A 19178-nucleotide genomic window follows, 5' to 3' on the forward strand; every position below is an offset into this window, starting at 1 on the left:
TTATTGTTATTATGTATTCACTCCAATAATGTTTTTTTCTAATTTGGCACATAGATAGTCCTGGCGACTTTGAACCTTGACACGACTGGTACTGATTAGCAGATATCAGATGTAGATATAAATTTAGCCTTGCAATAATAGATTGCCTTGTAGGCAGCCTGTTAAGCAATCTAATATTGGCTAACAGGACCAGCTAAAAGGGCTACCATGTAACAAGAAGGTCCTGGCTTCGGTTCCCGGCTCAGGCCCTTTCTTTTCACTTATTAACCATTCACTTCAATGTTATCACAGACATGGTTGCATTTAAGTAATACTATACTATGAATATGAATACTATGAATATTCAGTCACTACTCTTGGAATCTTTGACAAATTTTGTCAACTGGGGCTTCAACCCACTAATTGGCACAAACTTGGCTGTTTGAATCTGCTGATAGTCGATATTTTGTGCCAATATTCAATAACTTTAAATTTGACCACTGCAAGGGTGGAAAAGCCTTTGAAACAGCATTTAGACTGATGATGATGATGATGATGATCAAAATGTCTTATTAAAATCAATTCAGGTTAAAGGCTCCCCATAGACAACCAATGTAGTATTGATCAATTCTAAAATAAATATGTAATCAAATCAAGCTGCATCATATCAGAGGTAGATGACAATGACTTCCCATTTTTAATAAAAGGATAATATTGGCCACATTTATACGGAAGCTAGGCCAACGGTACCAAGGAGGTTTTATATTATGGAACGGTACACATAAAAAAGGCCGCCGATCCGACCATCCAGGAGTGTTGATTTGAATGGGAAAGACCGGTCTATCCATTCAAGTTCTGTGGTTTAACCCTACTTGTATTCACTATGAATGCTTTTAATAATTTCCATATACTAATAATTCATCCCATGCCAAAAAAATTAGCACCACAAATTACAGTAGTACTACACATGTTCAATGTGAGAATGCATTTAACTTTAAAATATAAAACATCAAAACATCAGTGGCAATTCTTCATTCAGAATCCTAAACCTGCAGTTGCAGTTGCTCAAGCAACTGCTGCAGGTTTTGGATTCTGACCAGTGTACGGTCAGAATCAACCATGTCAACATTCTACATTCACAATGAAGAAGAACCCAACACAATTACACTTACAATCCCAGTGACAGGTTCAACACTTTTAAATATCCTGTCATTTTCAAAATGCTGTCAAGTCTGAAGGCCTTTAACTTGATTGATTTAAAAAATCACAAGTGATCAGTATAGAGTGCAGCACTTTATAAGGCAAATCTGCAGGAGAACAGATACTAGTAGCTTCTGGCTGTGGAAAATACATTGCTGGGGTTAGACTCTTCACAAGATTTAAAGTCGATAGGAAAAACATAAAATTACACTGGTATTATCCTTTAACACCATCCAGAGTATCTTCCTAACAGTTTGATTCATTAGCTGGTCCTCTATTAAATTAAGGCAGCTGAATTGCTTTGATCTGCACATAGTATTGAAAAATATACTGAATTAAAAGGTAATGTAAATACTGGTATCAGTACGGAAAATGTCCAAATGATACTGAAACCTAACAGTAATTCAATATAATTTAAATGTCTGGCTTTTCGGGAGTGAGAGCCCACACTCTCATTACTGTTGTACAGCCATGCATTCATTAGCTCAGAATGAATGGTCATTCTCAGGACTGCAGGTTGTTAAGAGCAGCTTCACGCTCTCTGAGTTTGGCTCTAATTTGGGAAATCAGTTCCTCTTGAGCCAGCTGCTCAAAGTCAAAATCCTGAGGTACTGGTGTGGAGGTGAAAGCCAAACCCAGCAGTGCCCCCCTGGTCGAGCTCTGAATGTTACTGTCCTCTGTAACAGCAATGGCATCATCGACTTCATCACTGCTGACTTGCAAATTACTGTCCACATCGTTTTGATCAGCACTCGCAGCCTCTTGACAACGCAAGTCTTCCATTTCAGATTCCCCACTACCTGTAGGTATCACTTTGTTGACCACCACCTCCTCTTCCTCTCCTTCCTGTTGAAACCATGTTGGCTTCCTGGCATCTTCTTCAATAGCCTGTTTCCCTCCAGGATCCTTTCCACTAGTCTCATGACAGAGGCTGTCCACTTTGTGAATGCCATCACTGGATTGAGGGACAGAATGTGCAGCCTTGGATGATGATGCATCCCTTTCCTTGTTCATAAACTCATCCTCATTTTCACTATGTGTTACTCCATCTTTACATGTGGCAAGTTTCTTCTTCGACCTGTAGTAGTCATTCAACAACTCCTGGAGGAAATACAAAGCACTGATTACATACAAGAGCGTAAATGGTCAGTACAGCAGCCAACTTTGGCCACATCTGCCAACTTTGAAAATCAGATCTGCATGAAATAAAATTTCATTACATTATGTCAATCGGATTCAGAGATGTACATTTTTGTTATTTGTGTCGCCCCCTTTTGATCGATCTTAAAATGGCTTTGCACACATTGGCACACGTTATTCAATGTACTTCAACATGTTCAAATATAATATGTCCAAAGTTTCATGAATATTGTCCATTGTTATGAAGTTATAACAATTTAGCTGACAGGCCATGCCTCCTCACAACTTTAAGAGTTAATATCAGCAAAACAAAAGTAGATATCAAAAATCTATGAATAACTTTTGAAGAGCTTGGTCCGCTGACACTACTGGCCAATTTTGGTGGTAATGAGTCAAACAGTGTAGGAGATGTTAAAAATTTGTTTTTAACAAAAAGTGGTCCTTGAATGCAAATTTGAGTAAGGATGGCTGGATATGTGTACCACGTTTCGTGCAAATAAGACTTATGATAGAGTTACTATGATGATTCAAAGTTGAACATTTTTACCGGCCAACTGGATACTACTTGAACAGCATTTGCACATCAATATCTATCATTGCTCCAAATTTGATGTCTCCGCTATTTACCAGCTCACGGCAATTTGATAAAGTTGATCATTTAGGCTAACTACGGCTATATTGTTCATAACACAACGTTCAACTAATTCATAATGGCTTAACGTTCCATTGGAAAATATGAAAATATAAATATTGTTCTTGGCAGTTTACGACAAGCATGGATTTGAATCCACAATCTTCAGCACACAATAATCTACTGAGCCAAACACCACTAATAGCTTCTTTGAAGAGAAAATAAGTGAAGTGAGAATTATTATAATTATAAATCCATTAAAGAGTAAATCAATACTAAATCACGTGGCAGAAAATTGCTGCTGCACTGCTCTCTATGGGTTGAAACTTTAAACCATGTTGCACTTGTCAAGTGGGGCTGCACGATTAATCATATTAAAAATCGCGATCTCGGTTCATACCTCTGTTGCATCAACAAATGACAACACTGCGTTACACCACGACGAAATGTGCACATGCAGACGTAAGTTGATTGTTTTTATGTTCAGTGTTGGATTCATCAAGCAGTTAAAGCTATTTTGTCAAGCACGTATCTTGGACAGGCCCATGGCACAATTCATGCAATGCATTGAAGCACAGCCACACAGTTATCAGTTAAATTGCCTAATTCCACTAACGTTACTGAAATAACACAAGGTAATATGTTACCTACTGTTAAAGTTTGTAGGGCAGCAGAAGACATGTTATCAGGTTACTGTTTACAAATCCTGTTACTAACACATGCGAGTTAGATGTGTTTACCAACAGGCAGCTGCTTTTCATTGGCAGGTTTTGCAAATTGAACATCAGTCTTCTTCAACAACCCCCGTTCATTTTTGAGTAATCCAAAATACTTGCACACTACTGATTTAATGTCCTTTTTGTTGGATAAAAAGCTGGGACGTTGTTTAGCTATCGATGGTGTTAGCTAATGCAGGTCCCACACAAACACACATACAGTGATTGACTCTCATGAGAAATTTTGACAGGCGCAATCTTGTGCCAACATGAGGCTGCATTCAAGATCATAAAACCACAGACGGAGATACCATAGCTTCTAAACTGCTTACGGTTAGAAAACTGTGGCGTTTTAAAGCGTGGTTAACAGTGACATCAGTTCATCGCTGCATCCCTACTCGCAACAGTGCCCCGAAATTCAACCTCTCATTCACATTTTTAAAAAGGTAGGAGCAAATGTTAACATTTTGTGGATTGGACACTCTAAAGGCCCTGACACACCAAACCGACATCAAAGAACCAGCGGCGATGAAGGCCGACTGTTGCGTCGCCTCACGTCCCCTGTCTGGTCCAAAAAGTTGCACTTGGACACACCGCAAAGACTACAGCCAACGGCCAACTAGCACGTACGTTCTGCGCCTGCGTGAGGGGAAATAACTCTCCATACCAGCAGGTGGCGGTAGTCTGTATTCGTCATTCAAAAAGGGAAACCGGAAGACCTAGGACTGCGGATATACAAACCGTAAACAAAGCAGCGTTTGCTTACCATTTTCACACCACTCTCGCTCATCACAGACGGTTTCGCTACTTCTAATCGAGAATATGTCTGATAAGAAGTTGCAAATGGCACGACTTCGTCGTTTGCTTGCTTTTGTCACTTTCGTTTCTCTTCTCGTGCCAATCAGAGTGATCTCTCTCACCGACGGGCTCCGCTGCCGATTCAACATGCTCAATCGGCCGCAAAAGCAGCCGACAGGGGTCCGACTAGTGCCAACGGTGCGGGACACACCGCAAAAACTAGGGACACAGACTCTTACCGATGGCCCGACATTGGCCGACGGCCGACCGTCGGCCTGGTGTGTCAGGGCCTTAAATTGCCCATAGGTGTGAGCGTGTTTGTGTGTAGTATATTATGTATATGATGTGGCATTTGATGTATATGTAGTATGGTAGTGATGTAGTATCGTATATGATGGTATGTTAAGCCATTTGAGACATGCAGATGAAGGGTTATGACTTGGCAAGTGCAAGATGTTTTAAAATGTAAACCCATAGAGAGCAGAACAGGGCAATTTTCTGCCCATGTGATTTAATACTGATTTACTCTTTAATGGAGAGCACTATAAAGTTCTATAAAGTGGTTAGCACTTTCAATTATAGGCTGCAGTATCACAATAATTCTCCCTTTAGAAAAAACTGTCAGGGGTATTTGGCTTAGTAGGTAAAGCATCTGTCTTGCATGCCAAAGATTGTGGTTCAAATGCATACCTGTCTTTTTCTAAGTTGTAAACTGCCAAGAACAAGAGGCATATTTTCCAATAGAAAGTTTAGCCACTGAATAACTTGGAACAATGTGCGATGAACAATACGGCTGTAATTAAATTATTAACTTGACAAAAAACACAAATTAGCCATAACTACTAACTGTGTTTTCAAAGTGTGATTGTACCCCTACAATCACCGCTTGAGGCTATATTTAGGGGTCCAAGCTAGGGTTGTCGCGGTGGGCGGTGTTACCGGTGGCATACGGTCTTGGAATCCACACCGGCGTTATCAGACCCACACCGGGAATACCATTATTTTGTATTCTGTAAAATAAAAGCACATATTCAGAGCTTCCATGTTCAAGTTAGGCTACTAAATAATAAATGGACACACTAACAACATACTGATCGCTAATATCTGATCACTAATATGAGCAGTGTTATAAATCTCTGAATAAAATGTGTTACCATTTACAAATGCCGTTAATACAGTTTGGAGAGGAATTTTAAGTTTCACTTTCATCGTAGTAACCATAGACATTGGAAGTAGGGGTGCGACTATTATAATAATGCGACTATTGCCAATACTGCGATTAAGTCAATAGTCTGATTAAGCCGTTTACATGATTGCATAAACTGACAACTCCCCAGAATAATCCCGTATACGTAACTGAAGCACTTAGTTTGATTATCCAGAAAGAATTGTAGAAATGGGATATACTGTATATATTTTTTTGATAAAAATAACTTGTTTCCTGTCTCGCCACTTTCAAATTTAATCAAAACAACCACAGCCATACTTCTGCTCTACCACGTCATGTTGTTGTCGCAGCCTTATGCCTATCTCTATTACAATTTCAAAATGGCATGCTTCAGACTCTGCTATTGGGAAACCTGTTGGAAGGAAGGAGACGACGCATGCAGTTGTTGCGGTGTGTTTGGATGGAGCTGTGAGCTGCTGTGTCCAGCGCGTCTCCAGAGTGTCACTGTCCGTCTCCTGTATTCCTGATGATTTGTACTGTAGAAACTTGGGAGCTGTGTGGAATAACCTACCAGCTTGGTGCGCACAAAAACACAGAAGTTTGTACCTATTTTGCAAGAGCCTGGTGCTGGTTGTGCAATATTTAATCAAGGTACCTACATTGGTTGAGGTGTGCGTAATTCTGGGTTTCCGTTATCCGGTAATTACCGTTTTTTTACCGGGACAATCTGTTGAAGTCCAACATATTTAAATCTCTCCGGTCATAATGTCCGGTGAAAATAATTCCCTCTAAGCACAATTTGAAGTAATATCACTGATTCATTATCACTCCGTCCCCTCAGCGCTTCAGGAATATGCTGAACCAGCCATCCGAACCATTATTGGTCATTTTGGCAAAAATTTGGCAAAAAAACACAACATGATTTTTGAAATAGCACCCATTCTTGAGAATTGGGACAAAACCTTAGTTTTTGGGGTTTTTGATTTTTACTCCTCAATTATGCTGGGAGAATATATTTTGAAAGATCAAAGTCTTGGCTATTAAACCTTGTGAAGGGGCCACCTCCCAGTGGTCATTTTTTTCTTAAATGGGTCATTCCGTGTCAACTCAACCAGAGCTCGGTGGCTCGAACTTTTGATTTTGATCATTTTTCTCCTGGTGGAAGATATACATAAATGATGAAGAAAGCCCAAATATTAAAGCTCACTGATCATTATTTACTGAGTTTATTTACTGAGTTGACTACTTAATTCTGGAGCTATATTCACAGGTCATTATCTAAGAGAATAAACCACCCAGGTCCTTGCAAATGCATGGACACCAAGATATTTTTATTTTAAACCAGGAAGTAAAAGGATATTGAGGTATCTTTGATAGGTTTGGAGTGATTAACATTTAAACTCTTAAAAAAACACTTGATTAGGGATGCAAATTTTCAGAAATTTCCTTAATCGATCGTCGGTCACATTAATGACCAATTAATCGATTAATCATTATGTAAAAAACAGCTTTTGACATAGAAAATACAAAATGCGTGTTTTTACACCTGTGTTTAGGCCTACTCAACCAAGCATAATTCAAAAGAGTCGGGACCCCCGACAACGGACGTCAGTGTTTCCCACAGGCTGAAAATGTACTTTCTTTAGGTTAATTACTTTAAATTGTCTTTACATTGTGTCCAACAGAACCCAACTGGTGGAATATGCAATGAAGTCTCTGCACTGCACTCATGTTAACTTTCTGAGTGTCGAGCAGCGTTAGAATTGTCCGATTGAAAAGTATCAAGTTACTCTTTACCGTTACAACACATGCGAGTTCGGAGAAATTGTGGAATTTTATATTTTTTTACGAACGTTTTCAGAACAGGAGACGGACTGTCAGGTTGAGTACAGAGCTACTGCATCGCCAAATGACAGACATGACGTGATGCGCACATAAGACGCATTACAGAGCGATTTACATCTATTTCTATACATTGATTAACTGTTTATGTTGTGCCGGCCGTGCCGATATTGTGGCGCTGCCACAGTTTATGTATTGGAAACAATGGCATGACAATCTACTGGTTTATTTAAGAATAAGAGCGTATCTACGTGGTCAGGGATGAGTCCAGTGCGGAGCCTGGTGACAGTCAGTCCATCCGCTGAAACACACGCTCCGGGGGAACAGCTGTCCCGGGTCAGGAGGCACAAATAGTGTCGCGCCAACTTCGCCAGCTGGGGGAATGCATTCTCTTTCATTGTGCTTGTAGAGGTGCTGTATTTCAACTTTGTATTACAATGTTTACAATGAACACTGTTGTCTTTTCAGGTGTAATGCTTCTGCCCGCTTGCTTGGCTTTCTTCTTCCTCTGTATAGGCGGTGAAAGTTAAATTGCGCCCTTGTGGCGGTAAATCATTTCCGAAAAAAATGAGAAATAGCACATAACGTACATTATCGATTAATATATGCTTGATCGATCAAATTGTTAACGGTGATTAATCGATCGTCGATTAATCATTAACATCCCTACACTTGTTTTTTTTTTTTTTCATTGTTCAGCTACTGCCATAGGCATACATCACAAAATCAAGTGCTGAAACTGCCAGAATCTTGTTGTCTACCTACAAGCGTCTCTATAAAAGAAAAATAGTGGAGCTGCTACCTTTCTTAGTGTCGCTTTTAGACCCCTAAACTTGCTCCAAATCATAGGCGAAAATTATCGTTTTGACCCTCACTCTACAAAATTGGGGGAAACTCAGTAAATAATGATCAGTGAGCTTTAATATTTGGGCTTTCTTCATCATTTATGTATATCTTCCACCAGGAGAAAAATGATCAAAATCAAAAGTTCGAGCTGGCGAAGTTCCTGAAATTTGGTTGATTTGACACAGAATGACCCAATAGGGACCGGCTAGGGATGCATCATACATTCATCATTAAGGGTGCCACCGATCGTTATCGGCCGATATTCGTTCTAAATAGTTTGATCGGTGGTCTCTATAAAGGCCGATCAGATGACGCAAAACACGTGAGACAATTTCTCTATGCGCTGCTAAAAACGCTTCACCGGTCTGGCAGTTCTATCAGGTGTCTGAAAAAGACAATACATTTGCAAAAATGTTAGGGAGAGACAAGTTGGGAAGAGATCCAAACAGAAGTAGTCTCTTTGTGCGGTCTGTCTCTCTCTCTCTCTCTCTCTGTGTGTGTGTGTCGCGCTCTCTCTCGCTCTCTGTCTCGCTCACTCTCTCTCTCTCTCGCTCTGTCTCGCTCGCTCACTCTCTCTCTCGCCGGACCCATCTGTTCGCCTCCCATTGCACACGCGGGCGTGAGGGATATTTTTTTTTCCATGCCAAGAAGACGACCGGCTGAATTCCCAAAAAGAAGAACTAAGGGCAGAGTTTCCGTTATATATATTTTGCAGAATTTTATGAAATGTCATGAAGTCGTAATTACATGACTCTGCAGAGGGCTTTTAATTTGAAACGACAGATACAGAAGTGGCGACACCCGGCCGAGGCGAGAGGGAGAGAGAAAGAAGAGAAAAAGAAAGAGAAGAGAGAGAAAGGTAGATTAAAAGGCTGCGTTCACACACAGCGTTTTTTGATGTGGAAAAAGCGCTGCCTGGAGCGCTTTTTGTGAGGAGAAATAAAAAGCGGATCACGGCAATGTCACCTGACGTTAGCTGAGCAGCTGCTAGCTCACTAACCAGCTGGTTAGCACTTCTAACAGACAGAACAGTGTTGTGCAACAAGCAAAGGCTTACCAGATATTTCCAATACATGTCCAGTATAATCCATACTGCCTTTATGATCGCTGTTGCGGTAACGGAAATTCAGTTATTACAACGTCCCATTTCTCCACCGGCACTTTCACTTTCTCCATTTTTGTTGTTGCTATGGGAAACGGCCAGCGTCTCTGTCATCGCGATTGGTCGGCTGGAAAAAGCGGTTCACGTCACCCGGCGCTTTTCTGAAAAGTTGAACATTTCTCAACAAAAAAAAACAAACATTTCTCAACTTTTGAAAGCACTCCGCTCTGACGAAAAAAATGCTGCAGCGCTTTTCGGGAGCGGCCGCCTTTTGTGCGCCGCTTCCCATTACTTTTAATGAGAAAAGGGCGCTGGCAGTTGGGGAAAAACGCTATATGCGAACGCAGCCATAAACGTTGGTAAAATAATTGCCAACAATGTTTATATAAGCTATGTATTAAAATATTCCTGATTGCATTTTCAGATGAGTTTGTTAAAATATTTCTTCAAGAAGAGAAAGATGCCTGATGTCGATGAGGGAGATAGTCAGGTAACGTTACTTTAGCAAGGGAGGGGCTCAAGGTTCTTAGCTATGCCCCGAAGTTTTGAAGGGAAAGAAATGCCTTCTGGTTCTAAAATATGTAACGTTAGTGGTGGCTACTACAATATTTTAATGTTCTTACTGGTTGCGTGATCAAATATTTGTGATGTGAGAGAATTATCTAACGTTACTCATTCTCAAATGTAACCTTATTAGACAAGTAGACAGGCAGGAGTAGTGGAGGCGAGTGGAGCAGGAGAGCAGAGTGAAGCAGGAGAGAGGGTAGAAAGTGAGGAGAGTGGAGTATGTTCTAAAGTTTGTTTTGCAGTCAAGTGTCAATTTTTTTCATATTTTTTAATTACCTATTGATATTCACTCCGACCACACCACTCAGGTACAACAAAACCCTTTCCCCCCGCTGCTAAAAAAAAACCTAGAGGAAACACTGAAGGGTTATTAACATTATTCGGAACACAGCTGGGTTTCCGAGACTAGCAGATTAGCTGTATATAGGCTACTGTAGGTGCTAGTCAGTATCCACTGAGTGGACTGAAAACGTTAATATTTACTTTTTAACTCTGACTCTGAATGTTTGCTCCCTCAATCCAGATTAATATTGAAAAATATTTTATAGTTTACAGTTTTTATAGTCTCTAAAGTTTTTATAGTCTCTAAAGTTGGAGTAAATTGATAAAGGCCCTGTGTTTTCTGTCTATTGGAATTGATTTTTGTTGCCTCAATAGGCCTATATATAATTTATTGTTCTAACTTGGTGTGTTGTGCACATTTAGCTTTTATTCTAAGTTTTATTTTATAAAATTGTATTTATTTTATTCCACAGGAAAGCTACATTTGTTAAGATCTAAGCTGCTGCCAATAACCAAGCGTAGGCTGCTATGGTTTAAGTTTTGTCTCTAAGAGAGAGAGTGGAATATGTTGCACATGTTGCCTGCCAATAAACAGTTGTCAATTCATGATACTTTCTCATCTCTTAATTTTAATACTTAATATTAGGGATGCACGATATATATCGGGCCGATAAATTATCGGCCAATAATGGGAAATTTATATTATTATGTATTATTCCGATAATGAAATTATAGCCGATAAATACAGCCGATAATACGAAGCCAATATTGCTTTCATTGACTTAACAAGCGCAGCACGCCGTTGTCGCGCTCATGACGTCAAACTGCTGCACCTGGGTAGAGCCACGCAGTGTGGACTAGAGAGCCAAACATGTCATCGTCGGTGTGGAAGTTTTTCACAGTTTTAGAGGAAGACAACACGATTGCAATTTGCAATACATGTTGTGCAAGGGTTCCGAGAGGAGGGAAAAAGTCTACAAGTTTTAACACAACAAATCTTATAAGTGACCTGAAAGGTCGTCATCGCAACGAAAATGTATTGAAGGAATAAGAAGCAGCTAGCGTTGGCACAAAAAAAAAAGCGAGTGCGGTACTGCCTATTCAATAAGCATTTGAAAACTGCAGGAAGTTTACTAGAGACAGCCCAAAGGCTAAGGCAATTAATGACAAAATCACGGAATTTATGGCACTTGATGACCAGCCTTTTTCCGTGGTAGAAGACCAAGGATTTCGCCTGCTAATGGCGCATTTGGAACCTCGGTATACTCTCCCAAGCCGCCGCTACTTTGCAGACGTATCCCTACCTGCCCTGTATGATGTGGTTGCCACACACATTCATAGTCTGATCGATACCAACGTAAGTGACATAAGTTTTACCACGGACATATGGACTTCTGACGTTAGTCCAGTGAGTATGTAGATTACAGAACAACAATAGAAAACTCTTGTCTATTTGGGTGAAAATGTGAATGTATACAAAATGAGTTGTTTACAGGGAAAACTCCTTTGGATACCTTTAAGCATAAAATGACATAGGGGCCAGTCTACTATATGCCTTTTGTCATTGTGTTTTATCTGCAGACTAAGCAGCCATAGGCTTTCAGTTCTATAAAAGCCTTTATTTTTGTATTGAGGGATGCACTTTACTTTTTGTTTCAATTACTTGTGTTTAATTCATTGACATTTCTGATTTGACATATTATGTCAGTGCATTTAATTTATTTTGAATTCTTATGCAAAACATTTGATAGGCTTTATGTTCTACAAAAGCCAAAGTATAGAAAAACCTACCTCACCCTCATGCACTAAAAGTAGCATAGCTGTCCCCAAACCCTTTTCCATTTCTTTATTAAGCATAACAGTCTACTATATGCCTTTTGTCATTGGGTTTTATCTGCAGACTAAGCAGCCATAGGCTTTCGGTTCTATAAAAGCCTTTATTTTTGTATTGAGTGATACACTTTACTATTAATAATAACCTGTATTTAATACATTGACATGTCTGATTTGACAGATTATGTCAAAGCATTTAATTTGAATTCTTAGGCAAAATGCTCTATAAAAGCCAAAGTATGTTTTTTGATGTACTTTACTAGAAAAAATAAATGAACATTTGAAGAATCAGAACTGTTCTTTGTTTTTGTTGTGTTAACAATAGTGATGTCAGTTAGATTTGGTTAGGTCAGAGCTATGGAATATTAAATCATCCATCTTTGCTCACTACATCTTAGCCTTTCTTACCCTCAGGTGTGCACAAACTACAGGTTATGAACTTCTTTTTAAAATACAAAGATGTGAAATTATCGGTTATCTTATCGGTATCGGCCATGAGAAGCAGGTAATTATCGTAGTTATCGGTATCGGCTGAAAAAAATCCATATCGTGCATCCCTACTTAATATACAATGTTGTTAAGAATAGTTAAATAAATAAATAATGCTACACGATGAATAGAAGGCTTCAAATAGACCCCGTGATCGGTGATCGGTATCGGCCGATACTGCTTCCAGCGATCGGTGATCAGCCCCAAAAATCCTGAATGGAGCACCCTTATTCATCATATCAGTGGTTGACAACCATGACTGACACATATCAGATTTCTAAAAACATTCTGTATATATTGGTCTAACCCTTGTCTCCATACATGTAAATAACTTCTACCTGCCACAGACAAACAAGACAGAGCCATGTCTTACCACCTTCTGGCTCTCAGAGGTAGATGCTGATGTTGCAGGAAGGAGAGAATCACTCAGCAAAGACTGGGCGACTGGGTTTGGTTCATGTGTCTCTCCTTGACTTCTGACTCGCTTGGTCCTCTTGATGGACAGGTAGACCCGGCCACGGTAGATGACAATGGCATCTTGGTGGGTGTGAGGTAGGGAGCAGTGAGAAAGCATGGAGTATTGACTGGTCTGGGCGGAAACCGCCTTCCTCCCAGGAAGGGTGTCTCCCAGCACCCTGTAGGCTGTGTGGTTGGAGGAGATGAAAGACATTTGGAAGGGAACCTGAGCTGTCCGAAGCTTTCTGCTCAACAGTAAAGACACGCTCTCTTTGGCTGAGTCTCCTGTATGGTTGGCTGATGGGTGGCCTCTCTTCCGTATGACAGCTGGAGAAATCCATATGCCTTCTGGGGAGGCTGCAAGGTTCCTGGAGCCATCACAGTCAGACTGGGGAAGGCCCATCCACTTCAACATTGAGTTTGACAAGCTCCAAAGAGGGATGGTTTTCACCTCAGCCTTCTTGGGGATGTAGATCTCAAACCCGTCAAGGATATCCATGCTGTGTAATATCAACAACTTTTCACATACTCTAATAATGTATTGAGTTAGTTGATTAAACTATAGTATAAAACTGTTCTGAAACAGAGTTGCCACGGTGAGATGGTCTCATGCTGAGCTGCAATTGAATTGCATCCCTATAGCTAAACACACAGAAAGCAATTGTTAAGCTCGTTCTCTCCCACGCCACGCCATTAAAAATCCGTCAATTTAAGGTTGCCTTACTTATATGCAAATGTGCATACCTAGTAGAACGGGATTCAAGAGGTTTTACAAATCGTTGGGTTATACTGGTAACGTCGGCGAAAATATAATCCAACAAGCAGCTCTTATTTCAATAGCCTACTATTTCATCTTTTAGCATTTGTACGCCTGTTGTACCAGCAATATTCGATCTTCAAAGTACGCCAACTTTATCAATTGACCCCAGCGATTCATAAAAAGTCCTAAATCATGTTCTATCTGGTATGTAGCTACATATGCCGAAGATAAAGTCCACATTAAAATGGCAAGTGTTTGAGGAGTTTGGCGTTACATTTTCTCCATGCAAGAGATCGGAAGCAGCTAGCAAACGCCAATTGAACTAGCATTACCTATAGTCGCAAATATCATCATCAATATGGAGTCGAGGAAAGCTTAAACATACCTAAAAATGCCTCTCATTAATTTCAAGGAACTTACATTGTTGCTCATACCTTGATTAAACACTTGTACTTCATAAACTCCCAACTTTTTCTGTATAACAGGCTCACTCACACTCAACTATCTACTCCGGCTGTGTTCAGCTGCTGTGTTCCTCCAGTTGGCTGTGTTCCGGCTGGGCAGTAAGAATAAGACTTCCGGTCCGATTTTTTCAGAATAAAAGCGTAATTTCTACAAAACAACAACACTCAAATATTGACTAAAAACAAATCTTTTTGCACAAAAAAAACATTTAAATAGAGATTTGGCATTTTTGGACTACATAGGCTACACAGATTAAACACTACACAGGTCACCTTTCATTGTATGTGCACAAGTTATATGTCAAAACACTCCCACAGACCTGTACTTTCACTACAAACTAACATTAAGTCCAAGCTGTTTAAGAAAAGTCATGGCAGGCTCTCAAAGTCAGCCATACTAACACTGTGACATTTTCTGACTAAACTGGACACTGTACAGTTTAACTTTATTTGTATGTGCATTGTATTTACTAGCTCCTTCTCATACTGCAACAGTGAATCCATAATTTCAACATCTAATACTATGCTGTTACCATACTCTCTTTTCTTGGTGAAATCTACAACTATGCTTCCCCAATGGGATTTTACAATAACTGGCAATATCACCAACTCAAAGTTCCACCAATTTTCTGGGGTTCTGGAACTTCAGGTAGAACACTGACGTCATCACACCAAAGGCTCCTCAACTTTTGGCTCACAAAAGTGGGATAACAAATATGTGCAGCCTGTCTTTAACATTTATGAGCAATAGGTTATTATACTCTTCAGTTGTGCTGTCATTCAGCCACCCACCTTTCGATACATGGCCAAAGTCCTCTTGAGTTAGGGTCTTTGTTAAGCTGCTCACTGGCTTTGGTATGGTTCTGGTTGTTTTTTCTGCTGTTTGCATCTGTCTGTACATCTGTGATTTTGTTCCTGTTCTTGAAAGCTGAGCAATTTTATAATCTGGGTTTTCTCATATGACACAAGAAAGAAGCTTGCTTTAGTCAGCAATTTCTTTATAAAGTGAAAGGAATAACTTATTGTTGCTTGTGATGGCTTTGTCTTGATGTGCCATATCTGATTATTGTACAATGCCAAAAATGGGGACTTGTCAAAAAATGCAATGATATTGGATACAGCATAGTTGGTTTGGTTATACAAGCAGGGCAGAGTGAAACTTTTTTGGGAAATCTTCACCCCTCTGCATCTGGAGAAGTAAGGTATGTGGTGTGTGAATTACATTACAGGATAATAACTCGACAGTGCTTTCCTGCTCACACTTTTTACATGGGCTTTTTTCTCTGTAGAACAGCTGTGTAGTAGACTCCTTGATGCTGTTCTGCTGTATGTTGGTCTGCCTGATTTGCACGTGCTGTTGATATGACTGATATGCGGCAATCATCTGCTTTCACAACAACGTGGTCAAAAAATAAATATGACCAAAAGTGCCCTTGTGAAGCCTCATAACCACTATGACAGATGAGTGAGCACAACCTGTACTTGATTTTTCGGTTTTCACCTACAGGAATTTCAACTACTTCAGATGGAAATACAGAATCTCTTAGTACCAAGCAACTATCACCTACACGGGACACATGAAGGGTTAAAATATCAGGGCAAGTAATCCAAGATGTTTGTCTCACTGATGCTGAACCACATGCCATACATGTGTTTGGGCCTTTGCCTTTAGTGACAGAGTGGTTGAAAAGAGAGCTGAGAGAGTCAGGTGTAGCTGGTGGTGGTAGTTTGTCAAAAGCCAATATGGACAGCAAAAAACGTGAAGAAAAGGGTGGGGCTGAAAAAATATGTGATTAAAAGCTGAAGTCATTGGAGAGTGCCCTCATTGTGTCCTCCATCTCTCAGTGAGTATTCTAGTTAAACTATACTGAACAAAAATACGAATGCAACATGTAAAGTTTTGGTCCCATGTTTCCTGAGTTAAAATATCCTGTTAATTTTCCATAAAAAGCTTATTTTTCTCTAATCTTCTGTACAAGTTTGTTTACATCCCTGTTACTGAGCATTTCTCCTTTGCCCAGAATTTCTCTCAAATGATTTTCTCATATGAACTGTAACCAAGTAAAATCTTGAAAATTGTTGCATGTTGCTTTTATATTTTTGTTCAGTTTAGAATAATATCATATTATTATGATACTACTACTATGATACTGGTATCGTGATACCTTGGCTGGTATAGTATGGTGAAGTAAAATTAAGGTATCGTTACCCTGGCAGGGTCACATCCACATGTAGAGTATCCGCGCGCCAGTTGTGGTGGGCTGGTCTGGGTCAAAGTCCAGGGCTGTTTTTTTGCCCAGTCTGTCCCTGATTGAAATAGTGAGGCTGTCAGTCAAGTGTGTGACTATAGTATACTGTAATATAATACAATACAATATAATATAATATAATATGATATAATATAACTTGAGCGATGCAACAGCTATAAACAGGGAACATTAAAAAATAGTAAAGTAAATGGTAACAAGCCTAATGTATTGTCAATAACTGTGTGTGTGTGTGTGTGTTGGTCACTCCCTGTCCCTCAGAGTCAGAGTCTATCTGCCCCCTAGTGGCCGTTAGGAGACTTTCACTCTCTCACAGTTGAAACTGCTTGTTGGAAAAGTTGAAGACCAAACAATGTTCATCTAGGAGAAACTTTCATTCTGACAAACAATTACAGAAAACTAGATAGAAGTTTAGCTTGGAATGATGAGATGACAATAAAATACCAAATGTTGCTAAAGAAAGATATTTTTACCTGTCAATCATCAACAACAGACTCTAAGTCAGTCAGACAGTCAGTCAGACAGTCAGTCAGTCAGTCAGTCAGACAGACAGTCAGACAGACGGAAAGTCAGTCAGACAGTCAGTCAGTCAGACAGTCAGCCAGTCAGTCAGTCAGTCAGACAGTCAGTCAGACAGTCAGACAGACAGAAAGTCAGTCAGACAGTCAGTCAGTCAGACAGTCAGCCAGCCAGTCAGTCAGTCAGACAGACAGACAATCAGTCAGTCAGTCAGTCATTGATTAGTGACATGAATGAGATGAAACAACATGTATGGTTTGTAAAGGTTTAACAGTTTAGAGATACATGACAACAGAAAAACAAACATGAATATTAAAGCTGCAAGCAGCGATGATCGGGCCCTCGCACTTCGCGCACGTCGGGGTGTGCCGCAGCCGCCGCATTGTTACTGGACACTGACCGATCGACGCGGCTCAGAATTTTCAGTATAGAACGTGTCATTTCCTGTGTTGGCAGTAGGTGGCGCTATGAATATAACTGAATATTGGCATGTCGATGTCTTCAGCCCGGGACTCTCATCACATATGTGAAGTTTGGTGCAGATTTGACCACGTACAGCCGAGTTACAAACCACTTCCTGTGTTGCCAGTAGGTGGCGCTATGACTATAACTGAATATTGGCCTGTGGATGTGCTCAGGCCGGGACGCTTAGCAAACATGTGAAGTTTGGGGCAGATTTGACCATGTACAGTGGAGTTACAAACCACTTCCTGTTTTGCCAGTAGGTGGCGCTATGACCATAACTGAATATTGGCCTGTAGATGTGCTCAGGCCGGGACACTTAGCAAACATGTGAAGTTTGGGCCAGATGTGACCATGTACAGTGGAGTTACAAAGCACTTCCTGTTTCGTGGCGAAACATGGAAATTCGACGCCTCGCCACGCCCACGCCGTTGGAGGAAAACACAAGCTTTTACCAACTTTTCATCGTCAAGGTCTTTTATATCTGCTGAGCAAGTTTGAGGTGGATCCGATTAACCTCCTAGGAGGAGTTCGTTAAAGTATGACCCCTGTAAATGGGCAAAAATGCACCAAAATGCCACAATAAATGCAAAATGGCTGACTTCCTGTTGGGTTTAGGTCATGGCACCCATTGACCTTTTTTTTAAGTCTGGACATGATACATGTGCCTGCCAAATTTGGTACATGTAGGTGAAACGTAGCGTGACAGGTATTTAGTTGAAATTTTGTAGGGGGCACTATTGAGGCATTTTGGCACACCCATGCGCAAGACCCATAAAATATATAATTTTTTAGCACTTCTGAGGCCTGGGCAAAGTTTGGTGAGTTTTCGAGCAGCTTTAGCCCCTCAAAAATGCGATTCATTTGGCAGAAAAATAATAATTAAAGCTGCAAGCAGCGATGATCGGGCCCTCGCACTTTGCGCACGTCGGGGTGTGCCGCAGCCGCGGCGGCGTTACTGGACACTGACCGGTCGATGCGGCTATGAATTTTCAGGATAAAACATGTCATTTGCTTTTGGCAGTAGGTGGCGCTACGTCTATGATTCAAAATTGGCCTGTAGATGTCTTCAGGCCAGGACTCTGATCAAACGTGTGAAGTTTGGGGCAGATTTGACCATGTACAGCCGAGTTCCAAACCACTTCCTGTGTTGCCAGTAGGTGGCGCTATGACTGTAACGGAATATTGGCCTGTAGATGTGCTGAGGCCGGGACACTTATCAAACATGTGAAGTTTGGGGCAGATGTGACCACGTACAGCCGAGTTACAAACCACTTCCTGTGTTGGCAGTAGGTGGCGCTATGACTATAAATGAATATTGCCATGTCGATGTCTTGAGGCCATGACACTTATCAAACATGTGAAGTTTGGGGCAGATTTGACCATGTACAGTTGAGTTACATAGCACTTCCTGTTTCGTGGCGAAACATGGAAATTCGACGCCTCGCCACGCCCACGCCGTTGGACGAAAACTCAAGCTTATATTAACTTTTAATCGTCAAGGTCTGTTATATACGCTGAGCAAGTTTGAGGTGGATCCGATTAACCTCCTAGGAGGAGTTCGTTAAAGTATGACCCCTGTAAATGGCCAAAAATGCCACAATAAATGCAAAATGGCTGACTTCCTGTTGGGTTTAGGTCATGGCACCCATTGACC

The 19178-nt window shown here is 40.6% G+C and overlaps 1 protein-coding gene across 5 annotated transcripts; it reads right to left on the minus strand.

The window, feature by feature from the left end:
- Positions 1-1259: 1259 nt before the first annotated feature.
- LOC139913100 (uncharacterized) lies at positions 1260-14343 on the minus strand. 5 transcript variants are annotated; one of them, XM_071901044.1, is made up of 3 exons: positions 14230-14343; positions 12967-13549; positions 1260-2280 (listed from the first exon to the last, which is right to left on the minus strand). In XM_071901044.1, exons 2-3 carry the CDS (start codon positions 13546-13548, stop codon positions 1684-1686), a joined length of 1179 nt encoding a protein of 392 aa, XP_071757145.1. In that variant the 5' UTR covers position 13549; positions 14230-14343; the 3' UTR covers positions 1260-1683. The 5 variants fall into 5 exon arrangements, with proteins under 5 accessions (XP_071757145.1, XP_078144557.1, XP_078144556.1 ...); XM_078288431.1 differs by having other exon boundaries at positions 12970-13691; positions 14230-14324; XM_078288430.1 differs by having other exon boundaries at positions 12967-13691; positions 14230-14324.
- Between the last annotated feature and the right edge of the window lie 4835 nt (positions 14344-19178).

This window comes from Centroberyx gerrardi, chromosome 14 (assembly GCF_048128805.1).
Source record: "Centroberyx gerrardi isolate f3 chromosome 14, fCenGer3.hap1.cur.20231027, whole genome shotgun sequence".
NCBI classification, from domain to species: domain Eukaryota; kingdom Metazoa; phylum Chordata; class Actinopteri; order Beryciformes; family Berycidae; genus Centroberyx; species Centroberyx gerrardi.

Coding starts and splice junctions, on each gene's coding strand:
- LOC139913100 (XM_071901044.1), bottom strand. CDS start 13,548: ATGGATATCCTTGACGGGTTTGAGATCTACATCCCCAAGAAGGCTGAG. Junction 2,281..12,966: donor CCTCTGAGAGCCAGAAGGTG/GTAAGACATGGC, acceptor TATTTCCTCCAG/GAGTTGTTGAATGACTACTA.